General features: G+C 52.1%; 1 protein-coding gene across 1 annotated transcript in view; it reads right to left on the reverse strand.

Moving 5' to 3' along the window:
* Positions 1–12,121, reverse strand: part of UBAC1 (UBA domain containing 1) — a 30,871-nt gene extending 18,750 nt beyond the window's left edge. Inside the window, exons 1-3 of the mRNA XM_073022094.1 lie at positions 11,768–12,121; positions 6,563–6,683; positions 4,921–4,994 (exon numbers count right to left, since the gene is read on the reverse strand). Coding sequence (XP_072878195.1) covers positions 4,921–4,994; positions 6,563–6,683; positions 11,768–11,905 — 333 coding nt within the window. The 5' untranslated portion in view covers positions 11,906–12,121. The remainder of the gene's footprint in view (positions 1–4,920; positions 4,995–6,562; positions 6,684–11,767) is intronic.
* Between the last annotated feature and the right edge of the window lie 991 nt (positions 12,122–13,112).

The following is a 13,112-nucleotide window of genomic DNA, read 5'->3' on the forward strand; positions in this document are numbered from 1 at the left end:
AGAACGCTAGAAGACATCCGAGGAGGAGAACCAGCTTAGGAATTTAAATACGTTACAACCAGATCAAAAAGGCTACAGAATGCTTAGAAGATAAAGCAAGGAATCCCTCAGGAAACAGGCCTACCGGCCAACTCGTAAGTGTTACAGAAACAGAAAAGAAAACAAGGAGATCAAAAAACCAATTCAGGACATTTTCCAGGACTAAATCTCCCAGAACTCAAACATCTGAATTTCCAGAGTCAATGCCAGGCAGAGCGAAGAGAAAAAGACCCACAGCAGAGACACGGTGGAACATCCCAGAACGCTACAGCACACCAGATGGCAGAAGGTTCTAGGAGCAGAAGGGGAGGCCTCAGCTGGTGCAGGGAGGAGCAGCTCAGAGCTGCCTTGTGTACTGCACACGGCGGTGCCCCCTCCACAGCTCCTGCGCTGGAATGCGAGGCCTCAAGACGGTTTCTCCTCCCGGGCAAAAGAGGAAGTCAGGCTCCGCCAGAACAAGGGACAGGTCGAGAAGAACAAGACACCTGGTCCTGCGGCAGGCAGAACTCGAGGATGGCGGCACGCTCCCCGTGCCTGGCAGTTGCCCGTGCGTGGCCACAGAGCATGAGCAGGAGGACACAGTCCACTCTGGGTCAGGTTACATCACGCAGCACAGCCGACTCTGGGGAAAGAGCATGATCCTTGGTGGGCCTCACCTAATCAGGCAGGTCCTTAAAAGGGATGGGTCTCTTTCTAGAAAGAGAGATTCAACACTTCAGAAATCCCACTGCTGGCTCTGAAGGAGGAGGAGGCTGTATGGGTAGGAATGCGGGCCACGCCCAGGCCCTGAGAGCAGCCCCCAGCCGGCAACCAGCAAGAAAATGGGTCAGAACTGGACTCTGCCAACCGCCGGAAGACCTCAGAAGCAGAATCTTTCCCAGCCTCGGAAAGGAAGGCAGCCCTTCAGCACCCTGAACATAGCCCTTCAGCACTCTGATTTCAGCTCGAGACCCTGAGCACAGAAACCAGCTGAACTCACCCAGCCAGACTTCTGCCCTACAGAACTGCAAGCTACAAGCCGAGGGCTGTTTTTTTAAGTGCCTACGTGCGTGGTGATTTGTTGGGTGGCAACGGAAAACTTGCATAGACTTAGCAAACTCTACCATAGGAGAGAGGCAGGAAAGCCAGGCTGTGCAGCAGGCCTGGAAGGCAGCGACTCAGACAGATGCGCAGGCCAGAGGGATCTGGAGGGACAGCCCCAGGAGAAAGGGAAGGCCCCGGCGACCTGACCTCTGTGACCATGTTTCCAGTACCTTTATCAGCTCTGTGGAAGAGCATGAAAAAATCAGCGATAAGCCTATAAGAAACTCAACAAGTAAACGAAAGGAAGAGGCAAGTATTAATTCTAAGAAAAACAAAGTTGTGTGAGAAGGATGGATAATCTTAATCTATTTTGCTCACAGCAGAAAACTACACTTCAATTATAATAGTAATGAAAACCCTGAGATCGTCAACCAGCATTATGATCTAACCCTCAAGGGAGGAGAGAGGGAGGTACTACAGCTTCTTCATTAAGAAGCCAATAGAGACTAAAGTTGGTCATTCAAGGAATAATAATATACACATTATTATTTAGAAATCAGGAAGAGAATTGTTAAAGATAACAAAGAGTTACGAGGGGTTGGGCCAGGCGTGGTGGCTTACGCCTGTAATCCCAACACTTTGGGAGGCCAAGGTGGAACAGACCACCTGAGCCCAGGAGTTCAAGACCAGCCTGGGCAACATGGTGAGACCCCATGTCTAAAAAAAAAATACAAAAATTAGTGAAGTGTGGTGGCACACACCTATAGTCCCAGTTGCTTTACTCCTGGGGCTGAGGGAGAAGGATCACTTAAGCCCAGGAGGCAGAGGTTGCAGTGAGGTGAGATCATACCACACACTCCAGCCTGATGTGCACTGCCTGGCTTGTGCCAACACGCCCAGCTATTTTATGTTTTTTGTAGAGACAGGGTTTCATCATGCTGCCCAGGCTGGTCTCAAATTCCTGGGCTCAAGTGATCCTCCCACCTCAGCCTCCCAAAGTGCTGCGACTACAGGCATGGGCCACTGCACCCAGCCAAGACCACTAATTCTTATTAAAAGATTTGTAGTATTATTTGACCTTTTAAAAACATACGTCACTTTGACTTAAAAATTAATTCATAAATACAAAAATTAGCTGGGTATGGTGGCACACACCTGTGGTCCCAGCTACTCGGGAGGCTGAGGCAGGAGGACTGCTTAAGCCCAGGAGGTCAAGGTTGCAATGAGTTATGATTGTACCATTGCACTGTGGCCTGGGCAACAGAGTGAGATCCTGTCTCTGAAACAAAAACAAAAACTAAATTAAAAATTAATTCAGGCCAGGCACGATGACTCATGCCTGTAATCCTAGCACTTTGGGAGGCCGAGGCAGGTGGATCACCTGAGATCAGGAGTTCGAGACCAGCCTGGCCAACATGGTGAAACCCCGTCTCTTGTAAAAATACAAAAAATTAGCTGGCCGTGGTGGCACGCACCTGTAATTCCAGCTACTCGGGAGGCTGAGGCAGGAGAATCATTTGAACCTGGGGGACGGAGGTTGCAGTGAGCTGAGATCGCGCCATTGCACTCTAGCTTGGGTAACAAAAGCAAAACTCTGTCTCAAAAATAATAATAATAATAATAATAAATTCATAAAAATATGAATTGACATCTTACAATGTTTCAGTTTGCAAATATTTGAAGAGAAAAGGTAAGCTCCTCAAGTTAGCTCCGAGCTACTCATCCAAGGAGCTGTGGAGCAGTGGCTATCCGGTCAGACACCACTGTTTGTATCAGTTACGGGCCTGTAAGTCTGAACACCAACGGTCAAACTGTAATCTGAGAACTGTGAATGCTGCCTGCAGCAGTTCCCAGAAACAGGCCTGACTCAGGGACAGGCGGAGGCAGGCCCAGATCTGTCCACTGCAGATGGGTGGGGCGGCAGCCTGTGTGTTACTCATGCGTGGCTAGGTGTGGCTGAAGATAAGCAGGGGACCCAAGCCCAGGGCGCTCTTCCTGGGGACCCGTGGTCCCAGAGAAACCCAAAAATAGCTTCTGCACTCCCAGGCATGGGCCTGGCCCAAAAGAGTTGGGCCCGCTGCTTCTCTGTGGTGAACACTCTCCTTAGCCTCTCAAAGCATGAGTAAGAAACTCTACCTTCGAGATGAGTAATGCAAAGACAGCAGGGGAAAGTGGCTGCCCTTCTCGCCAGCAGGCTCCACGCTCGGCCCGGGCTCAGGCCCTGCTGTGGGGTAGGACGTGCCACTTGCAGAACGCATCTTCCTCTGCTCAGTGAGCTTTCCAAAGTGTGAGCTTCTGGGGCAGCCAGCAAACACCACACTGCACGGTTCTCCTAAGGGACACGCGTGAGTGGACGGCGCAGACCATGAGTCGACAACGTGTGTGTGAATGTACACACCAAGGACATCCAGTTCTGTTTTGCAAGAAACAGACAAGACAGGCAGAACTCAGCCCCTCTCAGTATGAAGAGTGCAGGCTGAGCATCCCCCATCTGAAATGCCTGGGGCCAGAACTGGTTCGGATTTTGGGTTTTTTCAGATTTGGGAATATTTGCATTCCAAATAATAAACTCAAAAAGCACCAACGAGCCCTTCCATTAAGTGTCATTTCGGCACTCAAAAAGGTTCAGACTGCGGTGCATGTGGATTTTCGGATGGGGATGCTGAGCCTCTGCGGTGTGAGGCGGAGCTTGTCGCCAGTGCTCCCTCGCCGGCCACTCTCTGCATGTGCAGCCCTTATTCCGTGTGGTGGCTGGTTACCAACTTCCCTCCGTTTTTCTGTCAGGACTGACTTGGCTGCTTGAGGAGGAACGGGAGCACACGCAGGTGAAGGCGGACAGCAGCACGGGAGTGAACTGTCACGCAGGATGTGCCCCTCCTCTCCTCTCTGTCTCAAAAAACTCAGAGGCAGGTTTTCTGTGCTGGTCCCGTGAGCAGGGACCAGAACTGACATGGATTAAACAGGCTCTGCCAGGAGAGAGAACCCCTTATAACCACATCTACTGTAAATGGCAAATATGTGGGTTGGTGAACAACTAGTATGGAGAACTTCTTTATAATTCTTTTTTAAAATTATTTATTTATTTATTTAATTTTGAGATGGAGTCTCACTCTGTTGCCAGGCTGGAGTGCAGTGGCACGATCTCGGATCACTGCAACCTCCATCTCCCGAGTAGCTGAGACTACAGGCGCGCGTCACCACGCCCAGCTAATTTTTTTGTATTTTTAGTAGAAACGGGGTTTCACCATATTGGCCAGGATGGTCTCGATTTCTCGACCTTGTGATCCACCCGCCTTGACCTCCCAAAGCCCTGGGATTACAGGCACGAGCCACCGTACCCGGCCTATAATTATTATTTTTTTCTTTTTTTTTGAGACAGAGTCTCGCTCTGTTGCCCAGGCTGGAGAGCAGTGGCACGATCTCAGCTTACAGCAAGCTCCACCTCCCAGGTTCACACGGTTCTCCTGCCTCAGCCTCCCGAGTAGCTGGGACTACAAGCGCCCACCACCATGCCCAGCTAATTTTTTGTATTTTTTTTTTTAGTAGAGACAGGGTTTCATGGTGTTAGCCAGGATGGTCTCGATCTCCTGACCTTGTGATCCACCCACTTCGGCCTCCCAAAGTGCTGGGATTACGGGCGTGAGCCACAGCGCCCGGCCATTTTTTTGTATCTTTTTTAGTAGAGACGGGGTTTCACCATGTTAGCCAGGATGGTCTCAATCTCCTGACCTGGTGATCTGCCCACTTCGGCCCCCTAAAGTGCTGGGATTACAGGCGTGAGCCACCGCACCTGGCCTATAATTCTTAAATGCAAACTTCTACCAATAAAGGTCCCCAATTGCAAACTTTGAAATTTACCTTTTCTTCTGCTGAGACCTCAGCCATCTTGGGAAGTGGAGATGGAGCACGTTTTTTTATCAATAATAGGACGTCTAGAAAAAACAACATGTATATCCATCACACTGGTTATCGTTTCATATCCACAGAACAGCATAAAGGGTGCTGGATGCCCTGAGAACAGAACAGCAGGGGTTCGGCCACGCGCGGTGGCTCCCATCTGTAATCCTAGCACTTTGGGAGGCTAAGGTGGGCAAATCACCCAAGGTCAGGCGTTCAAGACCAGCCTGGCCAACACAGTGAAACCCCGTCTCTACTAAAAATACAAAAATTAACCAGGCATGGTGGCACACACCTGTAATCCCAGCTATTCAGGAGGCTGAGGCAGGAGAAATCACTTGAACCCGGGAGGCGGAGGTTGCAGTGAGCTGAGCACCACTGCACTCCAGCCTGGGCAACAGAGCAAGAACTTCATCTTAAAAAAAAAAAAAAGAAGAAGAAGAAGAAGAAGAAGAGCAGGCTTCAGCTGGGTGCAGTGGCTCACTCCTATCAGCCCAGCATTCTGACAGGACGAGGCAGGCAGATCACTTGAGCCCAGGAGTCCAAGACCAGACTGGACAACATGGCAAGACCCCATCTCTACGAAAATACAAAAAATAGCTGCATATGGTGGCACATGCCCATAGTCCCAACTACTTGGGAGACTAAGGTGAGAGGATTGTTTGAGCCCAGGAGGTCAAGGCAGCAGTGGGTCTGACTGTGCCTCTGCACTCCAGCCTGGGTGACTGAGCAACACCATGTCTCCAAACAGCAGGGATTCCTTTGGTCTCCCCAAACCAAGGATCTACGCCAGCCTTCCCTCACTTTTTCAGGACGTCTGCGTGGCCCTAGCTGAGGTACAAGCTCCCAGGCCTGGCACAAAGCCCCAGGTGACCTGTGGCCCCAGAGGCGTGCACAGCATGGCCCCAGTAATTGTGCAACGAATTGGTGACAATCCTGCACAGGGCCCTCATTTTCACCGGCTCGGTTTTGAAAAAGTCTGTGAGGCCGGAGAGTTTACTCTTAACCCTCGGAGGTCAAAACCTGAGATGTGGCCCATCCTCAGCCCACGACGGTGGCCATCCCCCACTGGCTTGGAGCTTGATGGTCATCTCAGTGGGTATCTGTTAGCAAAACTTCCAGGATTTTCAAAACAGCTTACTTCAAGGAATTCCATCAGTAAAGGCATTATTTGAATGACATAACCAAAACTGATGTTAGCTCTCCAAGTGCCTCCAGACACAAAACCATAAGCAATTAAATGGACGTGTGTGTCTAACACTGCACTGGGATGCTGCCAACAATCCCCACAACGAAGGTGAAAGCTGCAGAACCCCTGGAGTCTCTCGCTTTGCTCCAAACAGAACTAAAAGCAAAATGCATGTGTGGCATCTCCAAATGTCTGCTGCTTGTTCCATTTGAATTTCTGCTATTTTTCACAGGTATTCTATCACGGAACTCTTTTTAATAAAGGAAAAACAGAATGCTTTTAGTCGATCGCATTTCCGTGCTCGTGTCCAGCTCAGAACACTGACTCCTGTGGGTGGACCACCCCCTCCTAGCTCCAGCGCCCCCAGCAGCGCACGATGCCTGATGCCAACCCGCCCACCCACAGCAGCCTTACCTTGGTCCTGGATGTTCTCTTCCAGGATGGTTCTGGCATCACTCAGCACCCTCTCTGAGGCAGCGTGGATTAATTTATGATGGGTTATACTTTTGGGGTCTTCTAAGCTCCCATGAGCACACTGGGGAAAAATAGATATTTCAAGGTAGAAAATAAGTAAATCGTAATTCTAATAACATAGGACCTGGCATCCCAAGCCACACCTGGAATTTACTGGGTTTCCTTATGAGCTAAGAAATTACACCATGGATGAAATTCAAGAATTCCCACTAATAGTAGATGGCAAATGAAGCATCACAGCGCCAGATCCCCTGGGCCAGTGAGCTGATCCCCAGCCCACGGAGTACTTCTGAAGCAAGCTCCCAGCTCTGACATACCACACACCCTACTGACAATTCACAGCCACCAGAATTGCTTCTTTGGTCTAGAAAGATCTGGAAAATAATTTTAAATGAAAATAGTCGATCCATTGTTTTCTGATGGCCTAAAGACCTACCTACATTTTGGGCAGTCGTTTTTCTTTCTTCCACAGATGCAAGAAAGGGGCCCAAGAGGCTGCCCAGAAAGAAGACCGGCTCACAGAGAGCCCAAGACTGGGATAGGAGGAGCACTTAGCATGACTGCTCTCGGCTTGGCCCAGCTCACGAAGCAGCAGCCATGCTGCACCCCTGGGTGGCTCGAAGGGGGACCGATGGGCACACGGTCACCAGGACCCTGGAAACCCTGCAACACCCGTGCAGGGAACGGGAGGCAACACATGGGCAGCAGTGAGGAGATCCCCCTCACACACACCACAGCCACCTCTGACCAGTGCTCACGGGGGACCTGGGAAGCCATCTTGACAGCTACCAACTGCAAACTCCAGGAGGAAGTTGGAGCAGACGGCTATGATCCCTTCCAACCCTGCCATTACGAAGACCTCACAGCCAACTGCTGGCAGGGGTGGATCCTGCTCCTCAATTCAGCCAGCATCCTCTCTGCAAAACAGCGCACAGCTGTCCCTGACTCATGCGCATGGCACTGGCTTGTGGGAGTTCTGCTTTCCTTTGGACACGGGGGCTATGCGTGTCAGCTCACCATTTTGTGAAGAACGGCAAACACCGATGGTGCCACGTGATGAAGACCGAGGTCGGCACATGTGCCTGCGTGTTCGTGCCCAAGTCGGTCCAGAGTTCCACGACTCCACCCTATTATCTATCTGCCTCAGCACCATACAGCCCGACACATCACACCACACCACAGCACACCAAACAGCGCCCACCTAAATACCCACCGTTTCCACAGCCTGGCCTGAAAACCCTTCAGAACTCAGAGCTTGGGTGGCAAGAAGGCTGACTATTTTCTTGCTCTTACAGATCCCCAGAGGTTAGATGGTAGAATTACCTGAAGATCAGAAAAGGATGAAACCCTCAAGGGGCACTTTCTAAACCTGGTAGCGGGCTCAGCCCGTGGGTCAGGAGCATGGCCCAGCCTGGAGCGGGGCCGGGGCACCCCCCCAGGACAGGCCGTCCTCGGACGTCTCAGGTGGCCGGCAGAGGTCCCGCTGGCCGCTCACTTTCTACCTCCCTTTGCTGCCACAGAGGCTCTGAAACACCCAGCACACACAACTGCTTGCTGGGAAAGAAAATCTAAGCACACACTTCACCTCTCAACACTGGCATTTGAAGAGTAACTGCAATTTTCTGTTACTCTCAAGACTGAAAACGGTTTTGAAAAAGGGGCTGTCACTCCTTCACACAAAACTGGCCAGGCTGAGGGGATGTGAGGGGGGATGCGCCTACTGGGAAGACACACTCCTGCCATTTACGACAGGGCAGAGAGCCCCTCAAGTGCCTCTGGATTTGACAATGGCTCTGCTCCCTGAAATACTGGGGGTGCTTCTTCATGATCCTAAAGTTTGCAGGCCAGTTCATTTGTCAAGTTCAGAATATACAGACTACGAAAGGCAATTTTCCAAAATAATTCTCATACCGATTCCCAAAAAACCTGTAGTCCGCGTGTCACCAGCATACCAGGAACAACATGGAAGCACTAGGACGACCATGTCACTCTGCTTCTTTGTCCTCAGCAGAAGCTGGGGTATGGCAGCAAAAGAGCCCCAACCAAGGCCGCTGGGGGAGGGAGGCCCTCACACCGCCCCCCCTCTACATCCTGCTCCTCCCCAGAAGAGCAGTGACTAGGTTTCTACTTGTTCCTGACGCAATCCGTCATCTGAGGACCCATCTTCATGCGATCTAGGAAGTGGAAAATTTAACAGCTATACTAGTAGGTACTGTATTCTATTGTGGCAATTTCATGAACTCCTTTTTTTTTTTAAAGACAGGGTCTCGTTCTGTCACCCAGGCTGGAGAGCAGTGGCACAATCATTGCAACCTCCACTTCCCAGGTTCAAGTGATTCTTGTGCCTCAGCCTCCCGAGTAGGTGGGATTACAGGAGTCCACTACTATGCCAGGCTATTTTTTACATTTTCAGTAGAGAAGGGGTATCACCATGTTGGCCAGGCTGGAATTTTGTGAATGTTTACGACACACACCAAAAACTCTACCGCACCACAGGTATGATTTTCCTAAACTCATTAACCACCTGTTGTACAAGACGGTTCCCCTGCCCGCTTCTCCATTCCAAGGCCATGGAAGCTAGAGCCCACCATGGTGATCCCAATTTGCACAAAACAGAAAAGGGAAAGACAACAGCAAGAGTTGTAATCATAAAGCCCCTCAATTCAGCAATGCACACCCAGGAGCACAGCGGGGAGAAGCCGACATCACGCCCCTCCAGGTAGAGGGGAAAGACAAAGGATAAAATCATGCCGGTGTCAGCACGCACTAGGGACCTGGCGAGGAGCAACAAAGCTAAAACACACCAGACCTCACTGCCAACAGCAGGATGACATCCAGGGACCGGCTTCCAGAGAGACGTTCAAATACACAACTTGAGGGTTCTCTTTTCCGACTAATGCATTCTAGCCCTGCCTGCAGAACCAAAATGGGATGCGGTGGTGGGGAACCTTTCTGACGCTCAGCTCTGGAGTCCTGAAATTTATGTTGGCTCTTGTGGTGTGGAAATCCCCTGCTAGTCAAATCCTCCACACCTGCGGAGACCGCAGAGTGAAATACAATCTCAGTTTAAAGTAGGATAACGACAAAAAATCCCAAATGATACAGCTCAACATCAGATGGAGTAATAAATATCAGGAATATAATAATTAGCATCACATTGGAACTGGCTGCCTAACTGACCCCCGGTGCTCCTGAAATTCATGAGTGAGTATCTGCGGATCAAACAGCTCTCATTTCCTATTTCCTTTCATAAAAGAATGTCATGATAGCGTGTGCAGCGCTCCCTGAGGGAGTTAAACTAAATGCTGCACCAATGCAGGTGACATCCCATGTCGATGCAGTGTGGGGTCCACGGGATATTTTTGTCTATTCCATTAACCCACAAGTTTGTTCTGGTGCCACTCTGAGCCTGGCCCTGGACTTGCAGATATAAACACAGCCGCTGAGGAGCTTCTGCACTGACGCATGGAGGATACAGCACTTCAGAGAAGTTTGTGGGATTTTTTTGTCAGTTGTGGGTTTTGTTTTGTTTTGTTTTGTTTTGTTTTTTGAGACAGAGTCTTGCTCTGTCACCAGGCTGGAGTGCAGGGGCGCAATCTCATCTCACTGCAACCTCCACCTGGCGGGTTCAAGTGATTCCCCTGCCTCAGCCTCCCAAGCAGCTGGGATTACAGGCACGCGCCACCATGCCCAGTTAATTTTTCTGTATTTTAGTAGAGATGGGGTTTCACCATGTTGGCCAAAATGGTCTCGATCTCCTGACCTCATGATCCGCCCACCTCAGCCTCCCAAAGTGCTGGGATTACAGGTGTGAGCCACCCCGCCCGGCCCGGAGAAGTTTTTTAAAACACAAGCAACTAGGCAAGCAAAACGCCTGGCTCAAACAGCCTGGATGCCCACAGAGTAACCGGCACTGGAGCTTAGTGCCGCCCCGATGGTTGTCCAGACGGCGAAATCATGCAGACTGGGCCAGAAGAAAAGCAAGAAAGCAACCAAAACATACGGACCCTTGAACGCAGGAGGCTCAGCCCCTCCTTGGTGTGAATCCTGAGGACAGCACCTCCCAGTTGTTCACAGCCAGTGCGTTCCAGACGGGGCTTGCCAAGCCTGCCTCTGACAGTTCCAGAACTTCACAGAACCATGCTCACAAAAGCAACTCGAAAGTACTCTATGCAAGCAGCTGCTAGGGTAAGAACTGAAGTTTATCCTTACAGACCACACTTAGCTCAAGTCTAACGCACTCAACCTGTCAACACAGATAACGTAACTTATCACATGGAGTCGCCGCTAGAAAGCTGCGGCCTCCTTCAACCTAAATTCTGCCAAGCCCTCAGATCATGTCAAGTATAGACAGGAGGTCGGTCTGACACACAGACAGGCTGCTTAGCTGACCTTACTGAGTCCTTTAGAGACTCGAGAACTAGTGCCAAAAATCAGCAACCTAAGGAACTAAATACACAGGAGTATTTCAGGTGAATAAACTTTATAAAGTGTCTCAGCGAGGAGACCCTCCCTACTCCTGGGCCTTCCCTCTTGACCAATTTTACCTCTGCAGAAAAGCAGGGGCACAGGGCCTTGTCCCGCAGCGACACTATTTCAGGGACTCCAGCTAAGAGGCACAGTGGCCAGCTCGGCTGCGCCAGCCAGGAAAAGAGCTCCAGGCAGCCGGCTCTGCGGGAAAGGGGAAGAGGAAGGAGAAGGGGCCTCTTAATGAAGGAGCCTACCTTAATTCTCAGCTCTCAGAGATGCTGCTGGAAAAAACCTCACCCCAACAGCAAAAAGGTACAACTGCTGGAAAGTCGTCAGGCCCTGCTCCGTCAGCGACTCCACTCTCCAGGCCTCAGTTTCCCGATCTGTCCCTAACTCCCCGCGTAGCTGCAGAGTTAACTGAGAGGCTGGCGTGTGGAGGGCTCGGCCAGGCCCGAGACAAGCGTCCAGAGGTGTGGGATCCGAAAGGGGGAGAATCGGACGACCAGGCAGGAGGCGCTGCCTCCACCCCCGGAGAAGAGGGCCTGGGAGCTGCGGACTGGGCGGCGGACCCCAGGCCGGAGCGGTTCGGGGACTGAGGCGGGGTCCGCAGTCGGAGGCGTCCGGGGCGGGTGTTGGGGGCGGGTGTTGGGGGCGGGGGAGGGGGCCCGGCCTTACGTGCTTGAGGCAGCGCTCCTTGAGCTTCTCCACCGAGGTGTCCTCGGTGGCCTCCTCCAGCCACTCCGCGCCGTCGGACGCGCAGATGTGCAGCCGCAGCACCTTGCCCGCGAAGATCTTCTCCTCCTGCACAAACATCCCGCCGCCGCCGCCGCCGCAGGGGCCTGCGCCCGCCGCCCGGGCCCCTGAAGGTCACCGGGCAGGCGGGCGGGGCGGGGGCGGGGCCAGGCCGCCCGCGCGCTCCTTCGCTGGGACGCCGCCGCCCCGCCCCGGCTCCCGTCGGCCCGGCCGCCGTCACTCGCTGCGGCCTCAGCGGCCGCCTTGCTCCCGCCGCTGCAGCCGCCGGGGGCGCGCTGTCGCCGCCGCACCGGAAGTGCGTCACGGGCGCCCCTGACGCATGCCGGGAGATGTGGTTCTCAGGCGCCTCGCTCCCGCCGCCAGGGGCGCGCTGTGGCCACCGCAAAGGAGTGCGTCACGGGGCGCGCCGGGAGCATGCCGGGAGCTGTAGTTCTCTGGCCGCTTCATTGCTCCCCCACCTGCAAGCTCTTCCCACCCGGGGCACTCACCACGTGGGACCGTATGGGCTCTAAAAGTAAAATACACGCTGGATCCCAAAGAAGTAACGGGAAAAAAGAATGTAAGGCATCTCGATAATGTTTTCATATTGATTACATGTTGAAATAATATTTTGCATCTATTGGGTTAAGTAAAATATGTCATTAAAATTAATTTCATCTGTTTCTTTTAACCTTTTTAAGATAGAATTTTAAATTGCCTACATGGCTGCTGTGATATTTCTTGGAGTGCAGTGGCGCGATCTCGGCTCACTGCAAGCTCTGCCTCCCGGGTTCACACCATTCTCCTGCCTCAGCCTCCCGAGTAGCTGGGACTACAGGCGCCCGCCACCACGCCCGGCTAATTTTTTTGTATTTTTAGTAGAGACGGGGTTTCATTGAGGTCTCGATCTCCTGACCTCGTGATCCCCCCGCCTCGGCCTCCCAAAGTGCTGGGATTACAGACGTGAGCCACCGCGCCCGGCCTGCTGTGATATTTCTTTTGGACTGCAGTGCTGTAGAACGGAGGCTCTCCAAAGAAATTGGCTTTAACAAGCCTAGGTCTCTCTGATTCACACGCAGGTCAGAGAGCCACTGTTCCCGCGAAGCCTAGGTTTGCGGGGCACCTAGAGGGGAGGGAAGCCGCCCTTGGTGCAGGTGGTGCCAGGACGCATTGTCGGTGGGGTGTGACAAAGAGTCTTTGTTTGGCCAAACTTAGGCAGCCTCCTAAACCTTCTACGCCATCTGTGTTCTTCCTTGTAAAATCCAGTTTTAGCGAACAGCCTTGCTAA

Source organism: Chlorocebus sabaeus, chromosome 12 (assembly GCF_047675955.1).
Source record: "Chlorocebus sabaeus isolate Y175 chromosome 12, mChlSab1.0.hap1, whole genome shotgun sequence".
Taxonomy (NCBI): Eukaryota; Metazoa; Chordata; class Mammalia; order Primates; family Cercopithecidae; genus Chlorocebus; species Chlorocebus sabaeus.